Below are 21,025 nucleotides of genomic sequence, written 5' to 3'. Positions count from 1 at the left end.
CTTCCACTTCTCTGCATGGCTGTTGTCACCTGCCCTCTACTCCCAGGTCTTTCCTCCCCTTGGTTTAAGCATCACAAAAGCAAACCTTTTACTTACCCCAGCCCCAGGTGTAGAGCTCCCCCGTTCCTGCAACCAAAGGACAGCAAAAGGACAGTAAGGGGCTGACACCACTGCTCTTTGACTAGGCATTTGTCCAGCTCGGCCTGCCAGCATGTTCTGGTCACCATGAGACTTACTTGGCGTAGCAAAACATATCCTCTCTCTTTTTAACAACTGTCTAGTCACATTTGGGGTGATAAAGGATCCAAACTGAAAAAGTTCACCTCCCTATATGCGGACTGATTGGCCTGCAACTCACAGCTGCTGAGTTTAGGACAGCCCTGCTGTCAGATGAAAGGCTGGCAACACTAATCCCCCTCCAGAAGGAAGAACCTTCAGGGCCTGACAGGCTGGGGAGCCACTGTTAAAGCCCCGTGGGAGTGTACTGAGTGGGGCAGCTACTCAGTACATGTCAAAGATGCTTAATTAAAACGGTAGTTTTTTAGGTGACCACACCCTTTTCTGCAGCCACCAGCTAGAGAGCGGGGTGGAGGGACCTCCCGCTCCATCCTGAACCAGCCTACCCAGCCCCACTCACTTGTCACCACCGCTGTGTGCCGGGATCCACAGCTGGCCTTGACTGCATCTGAGCCCAGGGGGAGGTCCAGTAAAGCCGGGAAGGGCTGGACAGCTATGAAGGGGGCCGGGGCTCCATCCTCACCCCCGGCTACTGTCTTCACTTCAGAACCATCTTCATTCAGTCCTGAGGCTTCAGAGAAGTAATAAGAGTGATGATGATAATGATGCTGAACACTCACTGAGCGCTGATCTAAACCTCATTCATATACTGACTCACTCACTACAACAGCTGACACACTTGCTCTAGCTCCAGAGCCATCGCTCCCAACCCCACATTCCCTGGGAAGTGCTGGAGTTGCCAGGTTTGTGGGGCATGTAGTGCTGACGCTGGCGTCAGCCTTGCCGTGCTCCCTCTCATAAGGGGCTCAGAGTCCTTCATTGTGTCCTGGGGTCCCAAGGATGTCTCGTACCCTTTTGAGCACTGTAGCTCTCAGGCCAACAATATGGCCAGGAGTCAGGAATGACAGAAACGTGTGGAAATCAAGAATTGACCCTCACCAACAGACTTGTGGTTGCCAAGGAGGAGGGGGGTGGGGGAGGGATGGATTGGGAGTTTGGGATTAGCAGATGTCAACTATTATATATAAATGGATAAACAACAAGGTCCTACTGTGTAGCACAGGGAGCTGTATTCAATATGCTGTGATACACCGTAGTGGAAAAGCATATGTATACATATATGTATAACTGAATCATTTTGCCATACAGCAGAAATTAACACAACATAAATCAACTATACTTCAATAAAATATATCAAAAAAAAGAATTGACTTTCACCTTCTGCGGTTGTCTTTCCATCCTCTGCCAGGCTCTTGGTGGGCAGGGCCAGCTGCCCTGATTCATTCCAGCCCCAGATATAAATATCCCCAGCCTCTGAAAGAGAGATAAAGGGGCCCCATTAACAGACTGTGTTTGCCCCCTCCACCTCCTAAGCATGTGCATCCATCCAGACTCCAGTACACCCCACTAGTTCCCTAAAGACAACTCCTGCCTGCCCTGCCCAAGTCAGCACTCCAGGCAGAGTGCTTTCCTCAGGGCCCAGCAGCTTCCTTGTCTCAACAGGGCCCCTTCCCCCTTAAGTGCCTTCAGGTCACCCTATTCTTAAAGGAAGTCTCTTGCTGGCTCTTCCTCTCCACTTTCGTTTTTTCCTTTTTTGTTAAGTTGCACCCCCCACTCCCCCTACGTGCAGTTTGGAAATGTGGCCCTGGAAGTTCCCCAGTGGTTTTTTTTTCACATCCACTGAGCCCAGGCCCCTTTCGTCAGCCCTACCTGCCACCGGTCCTACTGAAGGCCTTTTAAAAAACTGTTGTTTTAACTGAGGTGGTATTGGTTTATAACATTATATAAGTTTCATGTGTACAGCATTATATTTTGACTTCTGTATGCACTACAGTGTGCTTATCACCAAGAGGTTAGTTTTCATCTGTCACCATCCAGCCAACCCCCTTTACCCATTGCACCCTCCCCCTCCCCCGGAGGCCTCTGGAAGCTCTCACAACACTGGAGTTGGTTGATTAGAGCAACAGCCCTATGCTAAAAATTCACTAACAGCAGTGGCTAATTTTTATCAAGTGCTTATTCTGTGCCACTGTTTCAAGCACAATATCCCCATTTTATTCAAGAGAAAACTTGAGGCACAGAGAGGTTAGGTGCTCTGCCCAAGATCACGAGGGGCAGGGTGATGATTTGAACCTGGGAGGTCTGGTCTGAAGCATCCGTGCTCCAACCATGCGACACCAAGGCCTCAAATGCCTTTTGGACCTTAGTGCGAGACTTCCCATTGGGCTCACCTTCCAGCCCTCTCTTCTCTTCCCTCCAGCCCACTCATTCTCAAGCCTGGCTGCCAACCCAGGCCCATTACATGTGAATATGGACAGGACAGTATAGGCATAGGTAGTTTTTAAAGACCCCTGGTGAAACCATGCCCCATAGAGTTAACAGAAGCTGATAACTAATAGAAATTCTTGAACTTCTCTTATGGAACAACAGATGAGGGAACAGCCTGTTAAAACCCCTTTGCTTGTTAAGTGCCTTCATTGATTAAGTTCACTTTCATTATTTTTCTTTTTTTCTCTTTAATTGCATACCTTCCCAGCTTCATGCAACTCAGTTGTTTCACAGGAACTTGGAGTCAGCTCCTGCCCAGTGAAAGCCAGCTAGGGACTAGTTGGGGCCACTGACCCTAAAACTGGGCCTGTGCAGACGTCCAGTGGATGGCCTTTTGATGTCAGAGGGCTGGAAAACTCCACCCTCAGATCATGTTAAGCGCCTCCACTTTTTTGTTTTGGCTACACTGCGCGGCTTGTGGGATCTTAGTTCCCCAACCAGGGACTGAACCAGGGCCCCTGAAGTGAAAGTGCCGAGTCCTAACCACTGGACCGCCAGGGAATTTCCAAAGCGCCTCCATTTTGAATATGCAGACGCATGTGACCCAGATATGCCTGCTCAGAACACTGATTACCTCACCTTCTTCCCTACCTCCAATCACCTTTCCCCACGCCTAAGACCACCCTGCTTATCCCATAAATACCCCAACTCCCTTCAGGGAGGCAGATCTGAGACTTATTATTCTCCCATTTCCTTGCTTGGCTGCCTTGTGAACAAAGTGTTTCTTGGCTATAAACTTGGCATCTCAGCGTCTAGCTTGCTGCGTATCAGGACCTGGTCGGAATGATGTAAGTGGAGGCCAGAGCCCCAAATGTAGATCCTTGCAAAGATCATTCGCTCCCAGCTGCACCCAACAGCCTAGAGATCAGCTACACCTGGATCACCTGCCAGAGTGGTGAACACAATCTAAAGTGAAACTCCTCATTCTGGTCCTGGGCCACCAGCCATGGCACCACCAGAGCTCACACTCACCATCATCATCCTCCCGGTGGGCATCCAAGTGTCCACTGTGTGCCACACATCACGGCCACCCGGGCAACTGCTGCCTTTTTTTTCTCCTTAGCTCGGTTGCCCCTCACCCCTTCATTCTCCCTTGGGGAGTATTTTAGAAAGACAGCCCTGGCTGGAGGCAGACGGAGGGGAGGGGTAGTGAGACCAGTAACAGAAGACAGGTAACAATTGTGACAGTCCGGGTGCGAGTGGGTGATGGTGGCGGCAGAGGGGCTGAATCTGAGAGGCGTTAGGGAGTCATGAATGACTGGGCTGGCTGATGTGGGAGGAGCTTGGGAGGAGGCCCGGCTAGGGCACCCATCAATTTGCGAGAGAAGGAGAAAGGTTTGGAGCCTACGAGACCTTGAGCTGGTTTTGGAAAAGCACTAGGTCACTCACCACTCACACACAGAGAGTGCCAGCCACCTGCGGCCACCTCAGTCATGGTTAGGCCCTGCAGCGCCTGCAGCAGCCTCGGCTCCGGCTCTGCCTCCAGAGTCCCGTGGCCCAGCTGTCCGTGCCTGAGCAAGGGAGACCCTAGTCAACTACACCAAGGGGTCTCCTTCCCCTTCCCTCCCCTTCCCTCCCCAATCGCTCTCTCCTGCCCCCTGTATGCTCACCTCCCACTCCGAGCCACATGTACCCGCACCCCCCACCCCCACCCCGTCATCGCCGCAAAAGCCCAGCCGGCCCACCTCACCTGCCCCCGCCCCAGGAGAACACCTGGCCCGCCGCGTCCAGCAGCAACGCGTGCTCAGCGCCCAGCTCCAGTCGGCGCGCCCGCAGTGTCGGGGCCAGAGGCCGGTAGAAGGGCGGCCGCGGGCTCACGTAGGCGCGAGCGCAGGGCAGCAGCGGCAGCGGCCCAGCCTGGGTCTCATCGCCGACCGGTCCGTCTTCCCGCTCGGCCTCCGGCACGGTCTGGGCCCAGAGGGGCTCCCCGCGCAGCGCCGAACCGGGCGCCCAGGCCTGCAGCTCCGTCCCGGCCCCGGGTCCCGGCCCCGCGCGCAGCACCACCAGGAGCTCCTCCGACGCCCACGCGTCCCTGCAGCCGCCCGCCGCTCCGACCGCGAAGCCAGACAGCTCCACCCGGCCTCCTCCACCTGCGGGGGGCGGAGAGCTGGCTGGGGAGGGGGCGGGACACGCACCCGGGGCTGGGGTCGGGATGGGGCCGGAAGGAGGTGCTCACGGGTCACGAAGGCGGTGTAGCTCCAGCTCGCGCTCACGCGGCAGACATCGAGGCCCGCGCCTGGCGCCCTCAGAGGCTCGGGGCTGTGTACCTGGCGCCCGCGCCCCGAGCCCAGCGCCTGCCCGAAGCCGCAGAAACCGAAGCCGAACCAGGCCCCGCGACGCTCTTCGGCCATGCCCGGCAGCGCCCTCTGCTGGCTACGACGTGGCTGCGGCGGCCGGCGGGACGGAGGGTTAAGGCTAGAACTCGAAGAGATTCTTCCAGGTGAGCCCTTGCGGTACACTGAAGCTGCCTCACCTGTAAAATGGGGGAAATGCCATCCTCCTAACCACAGAGGCAGACGATGTGCGTTCCACCAACATTCGCTGAGCGGGAGGCTTGGCTAAAGTCCTGCCAGATTTAGGAAGATTCTGAGCTGTCTAGAGTGGGGCACTTTTCCTGCCTTCCCTTTTGATTCAAGCAAGTTCGCTGTCCCACAGATTGGGCACGAGGTATTTAAATGGCTTCTCTCTTAGGCGTTGGACTAGGATCTGAGTCCCTCCCCCTCCAAATTCCCAATGCCAGGCACATTATCCCATGTAATCTTGGGAACTAGAATTGCCCCCATTTGACAGCGGAGACTCCCAGAGAAAGTAACCCTTACACAATCACATAGCTTAGGACCGAGAGGGGCAGAAGGCTGAACCCAAGGCTCATCATTTTCACATACAGTGCTCTTCCCACCAGTGGAAGGCAGAGCATTTGAGAGACAATGCCCTGTACGGGTTAGGACCAGTTCCAGGGTTCACATGTTTGCCTCTGCAGCTACCAGTGCCTGTGTCCTCAGCCAATTTACTTAAGCTCTCTCAATCCAATTCAATTTCTTCAGTTTCACAAAGCTGGGGAGTAGGAGAGGTGATGTTTGTACCTACCTTGTAGAATTATTTGGAACAGATGCAAATAAAGGGTTCAAGTGTTGGCACCTACCATGGCAAGCACACGGTATCAGCTTATTAAGTCCAGTACTTAGAATTGATAAAAATGACCACTGGATTTTCAGGGACCTATATAAACACAATTTCAACTGGACCTTATCTAGTCATTTATTCGTTCCACATGCATTTATTGATCCCTTAGGCTAAGTCATTGAGAAGGACCGATGTCTACTTCCAAGGAGCTCACGCATAAATGGGGAGACAAACGCACAGTCGAGTGGCACGGTAAGGCCACTTTTTCCGTACAGCATGTTCGGCTTGATCAGAATCTCATTGGCATTTTCAAGCCTGTGAAGTCAGGTCCTGGGTCTCTCCTTGACCCGGGCCTGGGCTCCTACCCCTTCCGGGTCAAATCCCAGCCCTAGGAGGCCTCTGACCTTAATCTTGACCCTGTGCCCTCCACCCCTCAGGCAGCTCCTTCCGATGGGCAGTCTTGAGGGAGGAGGAAAGGCCGGGGCGCAGGGCGGTCACCCAGGAACGAGTCACCACCCAGCCCAGGACCTGGCTGGCAGCCGCAAGAAGGAAAGGTTTGAAGAGCCGCGCCCTGAGCGAGGCGTCCATTGGCTGCCGCCGCCTCCCCGGGGCCAATCACCAGAGAGAGGAGTGATGTCACCGCGCGGGGAGGACAGCCTTGGGACAAGCTCACCTCGGTTCCGGCGATCCCCGCCGCGGCCTGTCCAGTCCTAGCTCGATCAAACCGGTCCCAAGGCCTACGCTAGGCCGCTGCGGCCTCCGGCGGGGAGTGGGCGAAACCTTCGGTGGGCGTGGGCTCGTTGGGCCAGATGGTCCCGTCCTCCGCAGGCACGCGCGGGGCCGCGGAGTCAGTATTAGAAACACTTGGGGGACGATCAGAAAGAAGGGTTGGCGACAAGCGACCCCAGTGACGGGCGCCGCCTGTCAGTCCTCTCTGTCTGGGATGGCGGCAGCTAGCTACTGGACACGCGCGGGCCTGAGGCCCTAGAAGCAGCACCCGAATTAGGCGGGTGCTGGGCAGTTTTTACCTTCCATTGGCTCGGGATCTGTCACTTACCTCCGTTAAGCCAATGAGAGTCAAGCTGGGCTTAGTCCGCTCTGCAGAGAGCGGAAGCAGGCTCTCAAGGGACCACCCGCCCAAGCAGGTGGGGATGCCCGCAGCGGTCCAAGCTTACGTCCAACCCCGCTCAGCTACTGGAGCTTCCCTCAGGGCTTTCCCACCCCCATATCCCGAGCTCTGCCTGACTGGAGGTCACTGAAAACTCTCAATACAAAGGCAGAAGTCGGCTTCCATGGTGGCACAGTGGTTAAAGAATCCACCTGCCAATACAGGGGACACGGGTTCAAGCCCTGGTCCAGGAAGATCCCACATGCGGCGGAGCAACTAAGCCCGTGCGCCACAACTACTGAGCCTGCGCTCTACAGCCCCCGAGTCACAACTACTGAGCCCGCGTGCCTGGAGCCTGTGCTCCGCCACAAGAAAAGCCACCGCAATGACGCGCACCGCAACGAAGAGTAGCCCCCGTTAGCCCTCGTTCACTGCAACTAGAGAAAGCCTACACAGCAAGGAAGACCCCAAAGCAGCCGTAAATAAATAAAGGCAGAAGTATTGAAAAGCCTAATGCTTGTGTTTCCATGCGACTGGATACTTTATTGATTTGCTTACATTTACCCTTTGGCCCTCTACAAGGATTAAAAGGCAATTCAGCGGGCCCTGGGGTGGGAATTCATTGGATTCCTTCCACAGAGGTGGCTGTGCTGCTGAAAAGCTGCCCACACACGCTCAGCCATGCCCAGCTCCTGCTCCACGCTCTGGCCCACAGCCAGCCCTCCCTGCCCACTGACTGGGCACATACTTAAGTTCCACACACTTTTTATTAGAGGATGAGGGGTGGTCCTGCCAGCAGGCTCAGGTGAGGCTCACAGCTGGTGAGGCTCACAGCTGGGTCCTTCCCAGTGCAGGGAATCCACAGGCTGAGTTAGGACGCACCTTCCCTGTTCCCAGCTGTCTAAGTAGTACAGGAAAAGTTGCCTGCTGCGTGAGGCTGGAGGCAGTGCTGGCAGAGCAGAGCTGTGAACGTGGCCCCTGACTCAGAACAGAGGACATCAAAGGGCAGCTGGGCAGGAGACACCCCAGCACCCACCAGCCAAGGCCATGTCTGTCCTCGCTCCCTGTGCTGCGATAGGTAGCGTGTGTGAGAGGCAGGTCCTCACTTTCCATCCTGGCTGGGTCTGATAAGCCCATATTCCACTGCTTTCCCCAGACAAGCGGCAGCAGCTCTCATGACTGGGCTCTCCTTGCCCTTAGCCAGCACTGACAGGATCTCCAGCATCTCGCTCTCCATCAGGGTGCTGGCAATCTCACTCGAGGCCTCCACCATGTTCAACACCACCACAGCGCCCCGGTGCTGTAGCTCCTGGTTGGGGCTCAGAAGCAGGGCCTGCAGGATCTCCAGCCAGTGTGTGGTCTGCAGGAAACAGGGCAGCGTGACCACCGAGCATCAGGGAACCCTGGCAGGGCACTCACTCACACACCCTGGCTGGGGGCTCCTGGCCCACCTCCCCTGCCCCACCCAGAAGGGGCACTGACCACTTGGGGGATGCGGCTGCAGAGCGAGGGCCGCGTGGAGGTGAGCATGGCCAGGCCCCCAGCAGCTGCCCGCCGTAGCAGCTCGTCGTCCTCTCCACTGTACAGCACCAGCAGCTTCAGCCGGTCACTGCCCGTGGCTTCAAAGAGATCCTGCACCTGTGGCCGGAAGCGGGGAGTGCACCAGGTTAGCTGGGGCAAAGGCCAGCCAGGGACAGGTACTTCTGCGTGCCTGCCTGCCATGACCGCCTCCTGGGCCAACCCTCACCTCCGTGCTCATGGCCAAGTTACACATGCACTCGGTGGCTGCCCGGCGGATCATCTCATGCTCCTCAAACATGTAGCCCTCAATCATGGGCACAGCCCTTTCCTTCAGGATCTTCTGCCTGTGGGGCCAAGGGTGGAGGGTCGGCATCACCAGAGCGCTGGCATCCATCACCCCCACCCGTTTCCCCACACAATCAAACCCGGGGCCAAAGATTTCCTTGGGCAATATCCAAAGACCCTCCTGCACCAGGGATGAAACCACCAGGCAGTGGTTTCCAGCCTTCTAACTGGGCCTAGGAAATAGCACAGGACCTTGAGAAATGCTCTAAAGTCGGAGTTAGGAGACCCAGGTGGTGATGATGGCAATGCTAACACCTAACTTTCGAGCCCTCACCCTGACCCAGCACTCGGACTACCTTACTTAATCCTCGCTACAGCCCTACAGTGAAGGTGCAGGTGTGATTATCATTATTACTGTTTTGCAGAAGAGGAGACTGAGTGGCCCAAGGTCACAATCAGCAGTAATAGCTAATCTGTACTGCTTGGGCACATTGCCAGCAGCCAGGCACCTATGTAGTAAATGCTTTTACACGTATTTTCTCATTTAGTCCTCCTCGCTGCTCCTCCACGAGCTAGGTACTGTAGCCATCCTATTTCACAGAGGGGGAAACTGAGGCACAGAGGGATTAAGTTACTTGTGAGGTTATACACTAATAAACAGTGAACCCAGGATTTGAACCCAGGCAGCCTGACTCCAGGGCCTACGCTGTCATCGCCCAGTCCCTTGCTATCTCACGGGACACTGCACAAGTCACGCCTCTCAGCCTGTCTCCTCCGCTGTAAGATACAGAGGAGTCACCATGAGGAGCAAATAAGTGAGTGACTGGGGAGTGCTTTCCACGCTGTAAAGCGCTTTCCTGGGGATGGTCCAAACCATGATGCCCTGCCCAGGCCCCACATCCCAAGGGACCTTACCGGAGCCTCTCGCTGATCCCTGCCAGGTTTGTTAGAGCCATGAGTGCCTCAAAGTTCTGCAGGCCGGAGCAGTTGAGGTGCAGGAGAGAGACGAGGGGCCGGACCACCTCGTAGATCTGCGATACGCACCCACCTGTCAGGGCTATGCGCCCCAGCTCCCCCAACCCCACCGGCCCTGCAGATGGGAGGGAGTCCAGCCCCAAAAAGAAGCCTGCCCTTCCCACCCCCAGGGCTCAGCAAAGCTGACACTTCCCCAAGAAGGAGCCGCAGCTCGGGTCAAAGGCCATCAGGGCCCTGTGAGGGGGTGGAGGACAGGCCAGCGCTGGGGCAGAAAGACACGCACCCGCTCACCGGGAAAGGTCATCTCTGGGTTGGAGGTGATGGTGAGCTTGGCAAGAGCCTGGGCTGCCTTCGTCTGCCCCACGTCAGTGCCTTCCAGGGCCAGCGGGAGCAGAGCCTGTAGGGACAAGCCCATCAGTGTCCAAGATGTGCCCGGGAACATAAGGCCCAAACCACGAGGCTCTGAGGCCCTGACTGTGCTGCCCTCACCTTTCCCCGCCATTCTCTCCCCAGGCTTGACAATGATACTCCCACTCCCACCCTCTCATCTCTCTGAGGCCTCCCAGTAAGCTACCCAAACACTTCCCGAAACAACTATTAAGGGACAGATGTGGATTGCGCCCGGCACCAGAGCCATGGAGGTCAATGACACAAGGGAAAGGAGGAGAGCTCAGGACCCTAATAGGCACAAAGTCCGGGGCTCTAAAGAGCCCCACCACCACCCCCCGGCCCCCAGCATCTCTCACTCAGCAGGAAGACATTCCTGCTGGTCGCTAATAATACTTCTCCGTCCCACACCCAACACTGATCTCTGGTGTAGCAGCCACTCAGTGATGTTTTATATGCCATCGGGAAGGAGTCTGTAAGCCCGCTTACCTTGCCCCCTCCCTGAGCAACCACGGTGCCGCGGTCCTCGAACTCCTCCACCAAAGCCAGGAAGACCCTGTGGGGAGAAGGCTGTGCTGGACGGGCCAGCCCGGGCTCTGGCAGGCAGACCCTCCACTCCTGGGCTCAGCAAAAGAAGGGCGCCATACCGGTGGCCCCCTGCTCTGAGGGGCCCACGGCACCAGGACCTGCTCCCGCTGTAGTTCCATCAGCAGCCTGGAGGCTGACGGGCTGCAGCAGGTCTGGTGTAGCTGGGGCAGGCTCACCTGGAGAGCAGCTCCCTGCAGGAACTGGTCAGCACAGGGCTCTCGGTCTTCACCATGCACGTCATGGCCGACACCACACCAGCCGCCAGCAGCTTCTTAACCCGAGCCCGCACGAAACTCGGTTTGTCCTGGGGGAGGAGGCAGCTGAACACAGGGGCCTCGGCTGATCAGGCAGGGAAAGGGGAACCCTCCTCACGGCACAAAATGATGAGCATGAAAACAAAGGGAAGGAACCCGCTTAAACAGAAGGCTCATCTGCTGTGGATGTCTCAGGTCAACTGGCCCCAGTGACACGGAGGCCCCCAAACCCCTCCTAGCAGCCCCCTCACCTTGGGGTGCTGCTCGGGCACGTGCTGCTTGGCGTACTTGGCCAGCTCCACCATCTTGGGGTCCGGCTCCTCGTAGTCGTAGCTATTGGTGCAGTTCACCAGCGCCGAGGCCACTGCAAAGAGCACCGACCTCTCCTCGGACTGCCGGGGGCAGAGGGGCCATCAGCGGCCATCCCGGGGGGAAGAGCAACACCGGGATAAGCGCTGCCCAGGCTCCCAGTTCTACCCTCAGCTGGACCACATGGGCACCAGGATGAATCTGGGCACTGCCAAGGCCCGAGGGTGGCCCCAGACTTTGGGAGCTCACACACTTGACCACCCCAACTCCTCCTAAGAGATCGTCCTTTCCGACCCTGCTGGCGCAGGCCAGTACACCCAGGCCACACAGAGCAGCCACTCGGGCTACCAGCCCCCCTCTCTGTGGGGTCACAAAAGCCATTGGCCAAGACCTGCCAAGAAAGCCCCGTAAGCTCTAATCCTAGACAGTGTCCCCGGACGGCTGCAGGAACCCATGGAGCTACCTTGCTGAGCTGGAACAGAGCCTTCAGCGCAGCCTCATCCTCCACAAACTCCTCCTTCACATCGGCATCGAAGGTAAGGTAGGCCAGACCCTCCACCGCCCAGCGCCGAGTGCCCGCATCGATCTGGTCATTGCACAGCCACCTGGGGGCATGCAGGGCACAGATGACCATCAGAAAGGTGGAGGGACAGGAGGGGTACACCAGGACCAAGGGGGAAAAGCCAGGGGCTGGGGCATCCCCGCCACAGACAGAAGCAGTTCACGCAGCAGCGCAGGAGGGTCTGCCTGGGGTAGGACAGGGCAGTGAGGAGGCCCCACCCTCCTCTTTTGAGGTCTGGCTGACAGGTCGGGAGCCACAACAGTGCTAAATGACTCACTTTCGACACTGCTTGGCCAGTTTGAGCGTGGAGCCTTCAGCAAACTGCTTCATGCTAAAGTCGGTCCCCCCGGCCGAGCCGAGCTTACAGAGTCCCTGGTGGAAGAGGTGAGAACCAGCTGTTGGCCGAGGGACGGAGGCAGAGCAGGGCTCCTCCACAGCTGGCGTGGGCTCCCCCCCAGGCACTCTGCCAGGCTCTCTGGAGGCCATGCACACCGCCACCAGGTTACCACCTGGAGCACCGGGCAGCAAAATCACCTACTGGGGTGGCCACGTGACATGGCATCTGGTAGAAACTGACATATTGACCACCGTGCTGGCCTGGGCCCCAACCCCGCCCAATCACAATGGGATTTGCTGTTCCTTTCCATGTCATAGAAGGAAGCTCTTTACAGATGGAGCTAAGATCCGTGTGGGGAGAAGATGGGTACCTTGGCCCAGGCCAGGATCCTCACGGAATGGAGAAACCCAGGACTAAGTGCTCCGAGGAGGAGGACCAGCTTCCTCAAGGTGCAGGGCTGCAACAGGCTCAGGGAGGCCAGGCAGTCCCCACACCACCTGCTCCTGGGGCCGCCTGCTGGCCCAGCCTGTCCACACAGCCCTCTGACCCGCCTGCCCAGCGTGTCCTCCATCGTCTCCTCCTGGAGCCGCTCCCACTGCCCGCAGCGGGCGGCCCGGGCCGCCCTGCATTCTCAGGTGTCCTCTCTGTACGAGGCTCATCTCTCTGACCCGACCATGAGCCCTGTGGTAGTAGGAGCTAGGGCCCCTGCCTCCGGCCTCGACAAGGCCCTGCACGTCCCATACTGTCACCCAGCGTGTGCTGGTGCTGCACCCTGAGACACCAGCCAGCCCGGGGCCCCTGCCTGGCTGCCCGCTTGCCCAGCCCAGGCCCACCCGTCTCACCACCAGCGCCCGGATGCGGATGCTGTCCTTCTCGCCGCGCCTGTACAGGTCCTTCAGCAGCGAGACGCCATTGGCCGTGATAAACGAGGCCCGCCTGGCCTTGCCGGCCGCGTGGATCAGGGCCTCCACGGCCACCAGCTGCTCCTCCTCCTGCTCCGAGGCACATAAAGCGATCACACTCTCCATGACGCCACTCAGCTCCAGGGCCCGGTTGCCGGCATCACACGGGCCCTGCAGGAGGCAGGACACCGTCTGGAGGGCCCGCAGCTTCCCAGCCAGCCCTTGGCCCTCAAACCAGCTCCTGAGGGGTACAGGGTGGCAGCTGTCACATCAAAGCCAGCATAAGGGGACTCTCCTTCCCTCCCTTCCCCTCCACTGGCTGGGCATCTGCACTACTTGGGCAGCAACAGCAAGAAAAGCTGCTGGCATTCCCTGGTGGTCCAGTGGTTAGAATTCTGGGCTTTCACTGCCGGGGGGGCCCGGGTTTGATCCCTGGTCGGGGAACTAAGATTCCATAAGCTGCGTGGAGCAGTCAAAAAAAAAAAAAAAAAAAAAGAAGAAGAAGAAAAGAAAAACTGCCAATGGGAAGACGAGGACATCCTCTGGATGGCAGTTGCTGGCGTTCTTTATCGAGGCTTTCATTCGAGCCTCCCCTGATGACACGCCACCTAATGTAGGTCACTCTCACTCACACCACCCTGTTGTCTCCTCCCCTGTACTCACTAAGAGCTGAACTTGTGCTGCTTATTTCCTGACTTGTCTTCTCCTAGCCGTGAGCTCCTTAAGGACTGTCATGCTGCACTGCTGTGTCAGAACGGACACACAGTAAGTGCTCAGTGAACACTATGTGCTTGAGGACATCTGTTGCACTAGAGAACTGATTTGAGAAAGAATGTCCCTGGGGAGGTCACTCTGGAACAAGATGTGGCCCTTGGGACCACCCTGTCTGGCCCCAGCTAGTCTTCCCCCAGGCTGCTCTCCTTGTGGGAAACCTTTCACTGCTGTCCCTCCCCAAAGAGTGAGAACTTTCGCAGGATCCCTGGCAATAGGAGGCTTCCCTCACTTGATGTAGTTTTCACAGAGTCGGTGGAAGTTCTCCCTCTCGGCATCACACTTCAGGTCATCGAAGAGCTTGCTGAGGAGAATGGAGGCGCTCATACGGCTGTTTGCTGTCACTGTGAGCTCCCCGGGAGGGTCCTGCACGGAGCCACCCACCTCCAGAATCTTTTTCAGACCTGAAAAGACACCCTATTTAGACAGCAGAACATGAGTTCCAACCCCTATAAGCAAAGGGAAGAGGTTTCCTGGGAGACGCATGCAAAGGCAGGACCACTCTGGCACGAGGTCAGAGTGCAGACAGGCTCACAGAAGCCGGTGGGCTGGGGGCAGGCGTGGGGGCAGGCAAGGACCTCAGAAGTAAGGTCTGCATGCAGGCGCTGCCCGTGGGGGTGAATGCTGTAGGGTTTGGAGGTTCCTCATCTGTAAAACTGAAGGGGAAAACAACATCCACGCCTCATAGGATAATTGGGATAACAAGAAAAGATGAGTACCCAACAGATGTACTCAGGCTGGGACTTTGCCAACCCTTCCTAATTTATCTTTTAAGGGAAAAGAGCAGTATGGACTTATATATTAAACTTGAAGAATACTCGCCCTGCATATAGAAGTAACACACACTCACTGAAAAAACTTCAGACACAGAAAGCTGACCCGGCCTCCCTGTTAACCTGCTCGTGGGCCCGCTCAATGTGCGTGCACGTGCACACAAACGCGGCTGAAGGGGCCAATGTTCCCTAAGGGTACAGTGCAGGCCGCATGCACTTCAGTGCAGACACACGCTGGGTGCAATCCCTCCTGGAGACGAGCAGGCCCAGCTACCCGAGCAAGATGCAACACACACTTGATCTTTCTCTGTCTCTCTGTATTTATTTATCTATCTACCTACCTATTTATTTACTTATATGCCACGCCACAACGGCTTGCAGGATCTTAGCTCCCAGAGCAGGGATCAAACTCAGGCCCTCGGCAGTGAAAGCGCAGAGTCCTAACCGCTGGACCACCAGGGAATTCCCTTTCTCTCTCTTTTTAAGACTCTATCACCTACCTTGGTCGATAACCCAGAGGGTGAGGCTGTTGTTGGGGTCCTTAGGAGACTTCCGGGGCACCACTTTAATCAGGAGGGTCAGGGCACTGTCTCGGCCTTGGCCTGAGACCCCCACCTCAGTCAGTAGCTCCAAGAGATTACTGATGAGGACCTTCAGCTCCCGGGCTGGATCTGGCAACAAGAAGACATTAGTGGGCTCTCCAGTGGCCTAGCCCCAACTTCCCCGGTAGAGAGAGGGGAACTGCAGCCTGAGCACTGGTTTCCAGCCTTCCCCGAGGCGCCCTGGCTACTTAGAACCTCGAGTAAGATACTGTCAACAAGCCGTATTCCTGAACAACCTGCGGCTGCAGCTGGCCTGGCTGGCTCAGCCCCTTCCTCTCCACGAGAGCCACACCACAGGACATAGACTTGCTTCCACTCACCCACGATGATGGCGCCTTCTTTGCCACGGAAGCCCTTCTTGACGCCTTCCTTGAGGGCATCAAACATAACCTGCAACAGGTGGCAGGCAGCCAGGGACACGGCCTGGTTTTCCACGCCCAGGATGGAGACCACCCTCCGAGTTCCCAGCACACTCAGGGTCGCCACTGTCTGGGTGGGAGAGAAGTGGGCAGAGCTTCCAGTTGGTGAAGGGCAGCCGTGGAGATCCCTAACTGGGGGTCAGAGAGGGTGGCCAGAGGGGAGAAAACATGTGGGTGAAAGAGCAGCTCCCCGTGAAAGCAAAGTGGGCCTGCTGAGGGTGAGGCCGGGGCAATGCCAGGATTATCTTGTTGGAAGGGCTTCCTAAAGAAACATTCCAGGGGACTCCCCCACTCTCTCTCCTCGGCTCCAATCAGAAAAGACAAGGAATACTGTGGCTCTGAAGGCAGCTGCTTTGGTTCGTGTCTCCCCAGGAAGGAGAAACATAAGCCTGGACAAAGCTACCTGACTACCTGGCCCAGGGACACCTCATTCCTCCCTGATACCAACCCTGAGGTTCTGTCTACATCCTGGGGATGTGGACATACATGGAACGAACCACAAGGCCTCTATGCCCATTTCTGAGCTGGAAAAACCCCGAAGGTCTACTTGGGTCCATCCTCATTCACAATAGGGATGGGCAGGAAGGCTAGAGGAGGCAGGCGGAATTCACGTGGCTTCACCGTTCCTAGTCCTGGGAGACCCAGAAATAGAGCCCGATCTTGGCCTGAAGTGCTCATAGAATGTATCACATTTCCACCCCTGATCTAGGAACTGTGGGCTCCTCTAAAAGCAACCAAGGGTCAAGTCCCTGTTCCCTAGGTCCAGTCAGTTCAGGCAAGAGCCAGAGCATGGACTTTGTGACACCGGCCTGGAGCAGGGCTGTTCTTGTTGAACCTTCTGTGTAGGACACCCACAGTCTACACTGAGAACCATCTCAGGGTCCTGCCCTACATATCTGGTCTCGATGGTAAAGGTGCTGTGGGTCACATCACTGACCACATCAAGCACTGTGAGGACCCCTGTCCAAGGGAAATGCCAGCTTGATGGTGAGGGAAGGACAGGTGCCCTGTTCTTCGTGTGCAGCTTGCTTTTACCACACGGACAATGAGGGGATCAATGACCAGGTGTCTCTGCGACCTGCCACAGGAGAGTTCCCTGGTCTGGGAAGATCCCACATGCCGCAGAGCAGTTAAGCTCGTGCGCCACAACTACTGAGCCTGAGCTCTAGAGCCTGCGAGCCACAACTACTGAAGCCCGCGCCCCTAGAGTCTGCGCTCCGCAACAAGAGAAGTCACTGCAATGAGAAGCCCGTGTACCGCAATGAAGAGTAGCCCCCGCTCGCCGCACCTAGAGAAAGCCCATGCGCAGCAACAAAGACCCAACGCAGCCAAAAATAAAATAAATGAAAAAAAAAAGTGCTCAGGGTGTCAGTGGGCTGCTTTCGCTCTTTCCTGGCCGCACTTTGTCCCAAACCACGTTGGTCTTTTTGTGTCATTTTAATTTTGCCTCTCGTTACATATCTCCTTATATTTTACCTTATAAGATGAGAGGTGGAAGAGTGGATGGACAGACAGACTGACTGGGGCAGTAACTAGACCCTTCGCCCCACCCACCCGTGACTGGTGTTCAGAACAAATGCCGACTAGCGTGCGCAGGGCCGCCAGCATCAGGTCGGGCTCTCCCGTGTCCAGCAGGCGCTGCAAAAGCTGAACCCCGTTGCTCCGGAAGATCTTCTCAGCTCCAGCATCCTCCCGGGCCAGCACCACCAGGTTCTGAGACGCCTGCGTCAAAGGAAGTGCACATAACATGAACACTGTACACGGCACGGGGCAGGGCCAGTAGATGCCCTGAGCTCTGGACCTCACTGCTTCCACTTAGCAGCTGAGTGACCTTGGCCATAAACTTAACTTCTGTGAACTTCAGCTTCCTCTTCTGTAGGTAGAGAAAAGAGCTTGCTCTTGGCATTGAGGGTTAGAATAAATGGAGTCCTGAGTCCCTGGCAAAGCTTGAAGGGCAGAAATAGTGCCTCAGTCACCTCTGTACACCCAACTCCTAGCACAGGAGGACCTAAGCACCAACAAGGTGCTTCGGGAACACTGGTTCCCTCTCCCTGGCTCACACTTAGGCCCCAGGCCCTCTGAGCTCCCACCCAGGCTCTGTGAGCCCAGCTGCCCAATCTAAGGAGCGACGTGCAGCAGGCCAGGCCAGCAGGGGCTCCCAGGGCCAACATCAGCACACAGGGACGGGTGGGCAGCGCTGGGGGAGTTCAGCTCCCACTCACACAGTTCCATACCTTTTGCTTTTTCTCAGTGCCTTTTTCTTGTGGGTCCAATAATATCTGAAACATCTGCTCCACTTTGGCATCCGTCGAAGACATGTAACTCACCTATGACAAATCACCAAAGCATGGGAGGAACTGCCTCTCTTGACCGGAGACAACACATTCCCTCTTTGTTCTCTCCGGCTCCTCCCAGGGCCTGGCTCCTGACTCCGGGAGGCACAGAAGGATGCCTGGGCTTAGGCCTCGCACCAAGCTACCTTGGGCAGGAAGAGACTTGCCTGGCAGCTTCTCCCAAACTCCCCGCAGCTTTCTTCTCTGAGCTATTTCCCACTTGGGCAGCGGGGGCAGCACTGATGCTGAAGGCAGGGCCATTCAGAAGGGGTGGCGTCCTGTTAGCCATGAGGCAACCCACTCCCAGGGGAGCCGTGTACCTTGTGGCAGCCTGGGTGCACTGCCCGTGGCGCTGAACCAGCATTTATACCTCCTGCAAGGGAGCCAGCAAGTCACAAGGTAGCTGCTGACACGCCTTTTAAGTCAAGGATTCTCTTTTTGATGTTTTTTTAAAAATCTGAATGACCAAGCTCATCCTAGGCCCTCTCCCTCCCTAGGGTCCTGGGCGTGGATAGCAGCACATGCCTAGCATGTGTGCCGCTCCCCGCTTCCCCTCCTGCAGCCATGGCAGACGTGGTTCATGTCACAACACGTTCTCCTAGGCCCAGGCAACCTGCTTCCTAATCCTTCTCAACACAGGATTCTAAGCAGCCCCAGCTGATCAGACAGAGCTGACACTGAGAGTAAAATAGTCTGCTTTCCCAGGTCTCAACCTTTTGATAAGGTGTTTGCCATCGTATTACTTGCTTCCACTGAGTCAGAATTTTAACACCAAATTATCTGGCTAATTCAAGCTTGATAATAGTTCATGACAATCTTTAGATTATTTTCTCCTAAATTAATTTTTAAATATGTATCACACAATGTCTATTTAAAAAAACAACCAGATGAAGCAAAATCTCTTCTGAAAAGCCCTCTCGATCCTATTCCTTTCCCTAGCAGTCACAGTCATCATTTTGATGCACGTCTTTTAAAACATTTTTCTTTGTGTTTACATACCCAACTGTACCCGTGGAAAAAACATGGTATTATTTTGAGTGCATTTGGTGGGGGGGGGGATCATTTTAACATAAATGGTATCATACTATACGTTATTATATGTTTTGTTTTTTTTTCACTTAACAAGTGTCAGCTTTCCACGTCCATATGTGTTGATCTGCCTATTCTTAGTAACTACTGCATAGGAGTCTGTAGTAAGGATGTCGCTCAGTTTATTTAGCCATTCCCCTACTGCTGGGCATTTAGGCAAGTTCCAATTTTTCATTACTACAAACAAGGCTGAAACAAACATACACACACCTGCTTGTGTACACAGGCAAGGTTTCTCTAGGGGAGATAGCAAGAAGTAAACATACTGAATCACAGGACATGCTCACTTAAAAATTTAAGAGATATGCTAGAGAGACGCAAGAGGGAAGAGATATGGGAATATATGCATATGTATAATTGATTCACTTTGTTATAAAGCATAAACTAACACAGCATTGTAAATCAATTATACTCCAAAGATATGCTAAAGGACTCTGCAAAGGAGCTGTACCAATTTACACCCCCTCCAGCAGTCATGAACGAGCCCACGTCCTCCCGCAACCTCACTCCTTAAATGTGTCTCCCTCCTTCTAGCAATGTGTACAAACTTTAAATGTTTGCCAAACAGACCACCAAAAAGAACAGCACCTTGCTGTTCTTTTAATTTGCTTTTACGTAACCACTGGCAAGATTGAGCATCATTCTATAAGGTCATTTGCCATCAGCATCCCCCTTCCAGAGAACTGTGTTTACACACTTGATCCAGATCCATTTATCAGTGCCCCTCTACCACTGGTCAATGCCTCGCTCTCTCAATTACTCACACACCTTCTCCTGAATCTGGCCCGCAATGTTCCGCAGGGCCTCCTGGAAAACTTTGTTCTTGGGCTCCAGGCTCACACATCTCTGAAGGTCAAGGACGGCCTGGTCGAGGCGGCCTAGCTTCTCTAGGGCTTGGCTCCGCCGGTAAAGTGCTTTGACATCCCCACCGTCCTTTTCAATGGCTGAGCACAAACAGGAGCTCTGTCAGCACCCATGAGGCCACCATCTCCAGGCAAGAGCAGCAGGGAAAGATCTCGAGGGGCAGAGGAAGGTGGGGGGACGGATGTGGGGCTCAGTACTTCAGCCTCAGAAAAGGTGAGGGTAGCTGCGGAAAAGGAAATGCCCCAGGAAGTGGGAAAGAAAAAAGGCAGATGTGTTTCAGGGGTGAAAGGAGGAGGAGAAAGTGACGGTGCAGTGGTCCCAGAATCCTTGCCCATCCCAGAAGTCCCACAGCTCCACACAGGGCCACATTCCCCTACCTTTGGATGCCTCGGTTTCTGCTTTGTCGTAATCTTCCTGTAAGACAAGAACAGGCCTGAGAGGCTGGTCATCTCCTTTTTCGGGCACAACTGGGCAACAAAGTTGTTTTCCTTAGTCACCAGGTTCCCCCACCACCTAGAGACCCAAAAGACGTGTAACAAGTGTGGGTGGCCTGAGAAGGCGAATGTCCAGTCGGGGCCCAAGGAGCGGCGAGGTGCGCCAACAGGGGTCCGGGCAGGCCAGGGGAAGAGCAGCCGGCTCGCTCACCAGCTTGAGGTGGCAGGCGGCCCGGTTCCGGTGCAGAATGGCCTGGTCCTGGGGCGTTGCGCCCAGACCCAGGGCTTGGGTGTAGGCCGTCAAGGCGCCTTCGTAGTCCCCGCATTTGAACAGCTCGTTGCCATCCTTCCTCAACTGTTCCACTGAGCTGGCCTGTGGAGGGAAGGGGTGGAAACGTCCGAGGTGGGCTCAGGGTGAGCCGGGGAGCTAGGGGCAGAGGAGCCTGGGGGTCGCGGGTGGGTCCCATGGAGGGCCAAGATTGAGGGAGGAGGCCAGAGAATTGAGGGAGGAGGCCAGAGAATGGTCAGAGCAGGTGCGAAGTGGTGATGGCGCAAGGAGATGGGTACGCACCCCGGGGTCGGCGGGCCGGGGCTCGGGGGTCCCTGGACCACTCACGGTCATCGCGCAGCGGACGTCCCAAGCGCGCGCGCAGGCGCAGTCTGTGGAGAGGGGTGGGTCTAGACTCGGGAATCCGCTGTCGGCTGCCCCGCCCCAGTCTTGCGTCAGAGGCGGTGGTAGAGAAGGGGCGGGGCCAAGGGGAGAGCACGCCGGGAAGAGGGGCAGGGCGCTCGGCCCGGGTCCGCAGGCGCAGAGAAGCCCCAGG

At 56.0% G+C, this 21,025-nt stretch overlaps 2 protein-coding genes across 9 annotated transcripts in view; both read right to left on the bottom strand.

Moving 5' to 3' along the window:
* The window catches only part of RCCD1 (RCC1 domain containing 1), a 45,575-nt gene extending 40,642 nt beyond the window's left edge, over nt 1–4,933 (bottom strand). For 3 of the 5 annotated variants that reach the window (XM_089906806.1, XM_022564001.3, XM_022563999.3), the window contains exons 1-6: nt 4,742–4,933; nt 4,256–4,655; nt 3,955–4,076; nt 1,456–1,551; nt 638–808; nt 97–126 (exon numbers count right to left, since the gene is read on the bottom strand). In XM_089906806.1, coding sequence (XP_089762932.1) covers nt 97–126; nt 638–808; nt 1,456–1,551; nt 3,955–4,076; nt 4,256–4,655; nt 4,742–4,916 — 994 coding nt within the window. In that variant the 5' untranslated portion in view covers nt 4,917–4,933. The remainder of the gene's footprint in view (nt 1–96; nt 127–637; nt 809–1,455; nt 1,552–3,954; nt 4,077–4,255; nt 4,656–4,741) is intronic. The other 2 variants (XM_089906807.1, XM_089906808.1) reach the window with 1 other exon arrangement.
* Nucleotides 4,934–7,324: 2,391 nt separating this feature from the next.
* UNC45A (unc-45 myosin chaperone A) lies at nt 7,325–20,973 on the bottom strand. Of its 4 annotated transcripts, none has more exons than XM_022563953.3 (20): nt 20,773–20,973; nt 20,413–20,574; nt 20,145–20,181; nt 19,672–19,847; nt 17,716–17,808; nt 17,036–17,203; nt 15,383–15,551; nt 14,961–15,131; nt 13,920–14,091; nt 12,857–13,157; nt 11,955–12,049; nt 11,579–11,720; nt 11,058–11,198; nt 10,729–10,856; nt 10,454–10,520; nt 9,861–9,974; nt 9,518–9,633; nt 8,544–8,661; nt 8,279–8,434; nt 7,325–8,156 (listed from the first exon to the last, which is right to left on the bottom strand). In XM_022563953.3, exons 1-20 carry the CDS (start codon nt 20,821–20,823, stop codon nt 7,899–7,901), a joined length of 2,835 nt encoding a protein of 944 aa, XP_022419661.1. In that variant the 5' UTR covers nt 20,824–20,973; the 3' UTR covers nt 7,325–7,898. The 4 variants fall into 4 exon arrangements, with proteins under 4 accessions (XP_022419661.1, XP_089762914.1, XP_022419662.1 ...); XM_022563954.3 differs by having other exon boundaries at nt 7,326–8,156; nt 20,818–20,973; XM_022563955.3 differs by lacking the exon at nt 20,773–20,973 and having other exon boundaries at nt 7,327–8,156; nt 19,672–19,990; nt 20,413–20,490.
* Nucleotides 20,974–21,025: the final 52 nt, after the last annotated feature.

This window comes from Delphinapterus leucas, chromosome 2 (assembly GCF_059928025.1).
Source record: "Delphinapterus leucas isolate spDelLeu-1000000601 "Yukka" chromosome 2, BTC_Dleu_Yukka2, whole genome shotgun sequence".
Classification (NCBI taxonomy): Eukaryota; Metazoa; Chordata; class Mammalia; order Artiodactyla; family Monodontidae; genus Delphinapterus; species Delphinapterus leucas.
The sequence above is the reverse complement of the archived record's forward strand: the minus strand, read 5'-3'. Positions and strand labels throughout refer to the sequence as shown.